General features: G+C 59.2%; 1 protein-coding gene across 12 annotated transcripts in view; it reads left to right on the top strand.

Annotated features, from left to right (window-relative positions):
* Positions 1 to 6: 6 nt before the first annotated feature.
* The window catches only part of NOXA1 (NADPH oxidase activator 1), a 10,133-nt gene continuing 5,179 nt past the window's right edge, over positions 7 to 4,960 (top strand). For all 12 annotated transcript variants that reach the window (XR_004626652.1, XR_004626653.1, XR_004626654.1 and 9 more), the window contains exons 1-3: positions 7 to 455; positions 2,598 to 2,680; positions 3,661 to 3,769. Coding sequence is in view for 8 of the 12 variants with exons in the window: in XM_034664893.1 (XP_034520784.1) it covers positions 279 to 455; positions 2,598 to 2,680; positions 3,661 to 3,769 (369 nt within the window). In the remaining 4 variants the exon portion in view is untranslated. The remainder of the gene's footprint in view (positions 456 to 2,597; positions 2,681 to 3,660; positions 3,770 to 4,960) is intronic.

Genomic DNA, 4,960 nt, shown 5'->3' on the forward strand with positions numbered 1-4,960 from the left:
GCCAGGGGGAGCCGCGGGAGGCAGGAGGCGTGGCGTCCCTGCGGCTCCTCCAGGAGCGGAGCGTCCCCTCGGTCCCGAACCTCTACCGGCCTCCGACGAGGGGCCCCCCGACATCCCCACGCGGTCTCCGGACCCTGAAGCTCCTGCTCCGCGGCCCTCGGCCCCCAGTCGTCCCGCCAGACCCCTCACCGGACCCCCACGGCCGCCGGCCTCGCCCGCAGAGTCCCGGCCAGAAGCGCAGACTCCCGCCGCACAGTCGGGCGGGTGTCCACGTCGCCATGCCCTCCCTAGGAGACGTGGTGCGCGACTGGCACCGGGGCGTGCAGGCCGTGGCGCGCGGGGACTGGGGCTGCGCCCTCCGCCTCTTCTCGGGCGACCCGGAGCCGCCCGCCAGGATGTGCTTCAACGTGGGCTGCGTGCACCTGCTGGCCGGGGACCCGGAGGCCGCGCTGCGGGTGAGCCAGGGGCCCGACAGCGCAGCACCCAGGGTTGGTCGCAGAGACCCCCCCCCTTGGGGAGTGGCCCTGGGGAAACTTACCGAGCGATAAAAAACCGTGCTGCAGGGGTGAGCCCGGGGTCCCCGCCCTTCTTCCTGATGGTCATCTGGGGATGTCCCCCCAGTGTTCTGCCGCGGTGAGCACCGAAGGCAGGTGGGAGATGTATGGGCGGGGGACCCCACCCCGAGCTCAGTCAGGGCATGGTGGGGGGCGGCCTCCCTCGCCATCTTCTCCAGGTGATGACCACGTGCCAGACTCTGGTCACAGGGAAGGACTGGGGTGCTGCCGGCTCAGGTGCTCATCGTACTAACATACGTAGAAATAGGCTGGAGGCTGTGGAGGCTGGGTCCTGCTTGCAAGGGGGTTGCCTGCCCCCCAAGGTGTAGAGTTTAGAGCCGGGACTTCGTCAGACACCTGTGGTGATGGGAACGGGATGAGGTCTGTCTTGTTGGTACCCAGACCCCAGATCTAAGTACTCATCTTTTTCCCGATCTGTTCCCCAAAACAGAAACAAGAGGTCACGAGTGCACACGGGCACACACACAGCTCCTCTGCTCAGGGCAGCACAGAACCACTCTCTGCCCTTTAAACACTTGGTGTTCTTTAAAGTGGTGCATGTTCCCCAGGTGCATACAAAAATCCAGCAGCACCCTACTCATTTCTCTGGTCCTCAGATCTCTCCAACAGAAAAAATCAGGATCCTGCAGTTTTTGAGACAGTCAGTAGCTGCTACCTGGAAAATGACTCAAATGAAAGGAGAGTTCAATGTTGTAGGAGAGCATCAGTGTCAGTATCTTGCAAAACTTCACTGTGGGAGTGAGGGGGGAGACTGGGCAAAGGGTACAAGGGATCCCCTCTGTCATTTCTTGCATCTGCATAGGAATCTACAATTCTCAGTAACAATTATAGTTTTAAAGTATTATCCAACAAAGGGAATACAATCGCCAGACACCAGGTGGCTCAGCCAATAGTAGATATAAGGCCAATCCATTTATCACTTATTCATAAACTGTGATTTAACTAGAGAGGGGACCGAGGTGGTGAGCAGAAGAATATGGTATTAAATTCTTTACCCTAAGAGAAGAAGGAGGACTGTCCAAAGTCAATAAAATTAAGTAATAATAGCATGGGTACATTAGTTGGAAATACGGAGATTTTTAAAAGCAGATGGAATGGCTAAAATTAATAAGACTGTCTCTGAGGAGCGGGAGAGAGTGAGGGGGGTGTAGCTAGGACTGCAATCTGTTGATAGGAACTCCATGTGACCTTGACTTGGCTGCTTTGTGTGTCAGGGTAGCAAACAAATGAATTTCTCTGGCACTCAGTGCCCCCCCATCAGTGCCTCCATGTGTACCTTCAACCTTAGGTCAATCCCAGTTCTGCAGTAAGCCCCCCATTTGGCCAGATCTGTAAGACCATGCCCGTGTTTAACTGGTGGCTGCTGTCCTCAGTCGACCTCATCTGAGTGATGTTTAGGGAAGAGCTGTACTTTACACACATACTAAGACTTCTGTGTTCTTGTTCTTTCTAATACTTTTTTAAAGATTTTATTTATCTGAGAGAGAGAGAGAGCATGAGAAGGGGAGAAGAGGAAGAGGGAGAAGCCGACCCTCCCCTGAGCCGGAAGGCATGTGCCCGACGGACTGAGCCACCCAGGCTCCCGTCTTTCTGATTCTAATAGATAAGAAGTGTGTCATTTTGTATGAATTATCAGAAATAGGATTTTAAAAAGACAAAAATCTTGCATGACTCCATGAGGTAAGTATTATTAATGTGCTGGAGTGTTTCCTTCTGTTGTCGCCCCTTGTCCTCATGGCAAACATTGGTCTATGACAACACTTCACTGTGCTCTTTGCACGTTGGGAGCTCAGGCGGATTCTGGTCGTGGCTCGAGGGAAACTGCATGGTGATGCAGGTACCCAGGCACGAGCTCTGAGGCCCCTGGACTGGTGCAGGAAACTTTTATCTGCAGGTGGCTGTCCTGGAGGCCAATGGAATTCCTTGGGCCCCTGCCACTGGTCATCTGCCTGGACTATGTCTGTGACACAGGGGTGATAGAATTGCAGACCTTGGCGATCCATGGGCATTTTTTGTCCCCAGGCATTTGACCAAGCAGTGACCAAGGACACCTGCATGGCTGTTGGCTTCTTCCAGCGAGGAGTGGCCAACTTCCAGCTGGAGAGGTGAGCACAGGGATGCCTTGTTTCTTCTCAGACGGCCCTTTATCTCTGCAAAGTCCGTTCTTATGCTCTCCCCTCCCCCTCTGTCCCCATGGGTCGCATCCTCTTGCCAACCCCCTCCTCCACAGCCCCAGGGAAGCCTGGAAAGGATACTTGGCTCATGCTGGAGCAGGACACAGGGCAGAGCCACATGGGGAGCCTTGTCTCTAGGCCGAGTTTCACAGAGTGCTTTCATGGGCATCCCCTCCTTTGTTCCTCACCACGTTTTTGCTGTAGCAGGGATGGTGTGATTATACCCATTCTGCAGATGTGGAAACCGAGAGCAGGGCTTCAGGAATGGTGTGTCCCAGGACACAAAGGGGGTTGGGGTCCTCACCTGGGCTCTTTGCACTGTGGTTCTTCCAGAGAAGGAAACATTCTACAGGACAAGCTCGTCTTCCCCCTACTCCACCTAGCCCCCAGGACAAGCCCCGCAGATGTCCCCATGCCAAGCAGGCTGACTCTGGGGGCAAGCTCCTCCTCACTTGGGTCCAGGAGCCTGCGTGGGGGAGATGGGGCTCCGGTGGAGGCCGAGGAGCTTCTAGCAGCTCTCTGCAGAGGGAGGCCCGCAGGGGTTGGGGGTCCTGAGAAGCAGGAGGGAAATGCTCAGGGCACTCTACACAGCCGGGGATGGAAGAGGGTCTGGGTGCAGACAAGGGCCCCAGGCAGGGGAGTGAGATTTCCAGAAGGCAGAGCTGGATCAGAGCTGGCATCACCTCACACCCCAGGCATGGTGCCCCCCTGCCCCCCACAGCCACGTCTGTATGTCGATCCCTTGACCCATTGGTTGGGACTTGAGAGCCTACCATGTGCTAGGACCTGGGGTGGCCACCACTGTCCCCTAGCAGTGTCCCTGGAGCTGGGAGTGGTGGGGGAGGCTGGGGCAGGGCTTGGCCCCTTTCCCTATAGCCACTGCGCGCCCCTCCATCCCCCGCTGCCCACAGGTTCCAGGAAGCCCTGTCTGACTTCCGGCTGGCCCTGGCACAGCTAAGGGAAAACTCCACCATTGACTATACACAGCTGGGTCTTCGGTTCAAGCTGAAGGCCTGGGAGGTGAGCTTGCACCAGACTTGTACAGGGAGCTGGCCTCCAAGAGGTGGGGCCAGCTGGGGGCTCTGGGGGTGCCCCTTCAGGCCCTGTCCTCTGGGTCTCCTTGTCTTGTTACTGTCACAGGTGGGGCCATGTTGACTGATAAGCTCCCTCTGGCCTGAGATACCCCGCTATCCTTACTGACCACACTTTCACCCCAAGGAAGCTTAGGGGCAGAAGAGGTGGGAGGCCACCAGGAGAAGGGCAGGGGAGGGTCAGAGTCAGCAGAGAGAGGCAGGTGGGGTCAGAAGGAAGCACAGCTTGGCCGTGGGCCCCTACCCTGGGCTCTCCGTGTGGCTGACACCGAGGGACGGGAATTGAGAGGACACCCCCAGCGCTCCCGGAAACATGCTGCCTTGGACCTTCTCCAAACAACCTGTATCGCAAGCCACAAGTCATGGGAAAGTCCCACCGGGTGGGGCCCACAGCCCGCCTGCGTCCCCTAACCCAGGGCACCAAACAGTGCAGGGCAGGGCATGGGGAGTTGGCCTGGCAGTGCCCCCCACCCAGCCCTGTCACAGCATCTCCAGAGGGTGGCCAGCGAGCTCTGGGAGTGTGGTGTCACCTGGCAGGCCATGGGGACGGAGGGCCGCGGGAAGAACGGGTCGGTTTCTCTTGACATAAGGCCGAGCTGGGCGCGCACTTGCTGCCCCGCGGAGCAGGGGCGGCGGAGGCGGGCAGTGTCGCTCCCAGGAGCACCGGCAACTCCGCGTCCGCCCTCAGCGCGACCCGCCAGCGACAGCCTTGTCGGGACCCAACCCAACCTGTTGGTCAAAACGTCTTGTCACACTGGGGTGGGTGTGAGGAGGGGACAGGACAGAGAAAGGGGTTCCTTGGACAGCCCAGAGCAGGGCACTGAGCAAGGCGGCACACAGCCGGAGGGGCTGCGGAAGGGGTCAGGCCAGATGCAGAAAGGGGGTGAGGCAGGCGGAGAGGATGCGCCCAGCGCCGGACATCTGCCCGGGGTTCGGAGCCGAGGAGCGCCCCAGCGACGAACCGCTCCAGCTGGGGCCTCTGGAGCGTGAGGCCCGCCGGGCGGAGCCTCGCAGCCGCGTGCCGGGCCGCTGCCCATCGCTTGTGGCTGGGCACCTCCGGGGCCGTGCGCCCGGGGGCGGGGCGGGGCGGGGCTGGGGAGGCACTGGAGGCGGGGCCGGG

The sequence above is a fragment of the Ailuropoda melanoleuca genome, chromosome 7 (assembly GCF_002007445.2).
Source record: "Ailuropoda melanoleuca isolate Jingjing chromosome 7, ASM200744v2, whole genome shotgun sequence".
Taxonomy (NCBI): Eukaryota; Metazoa; Chordata; class Mammalia; order Carnivora; family Ursidae; genus Ailuropoda; species Ailuropoda melanoleuca.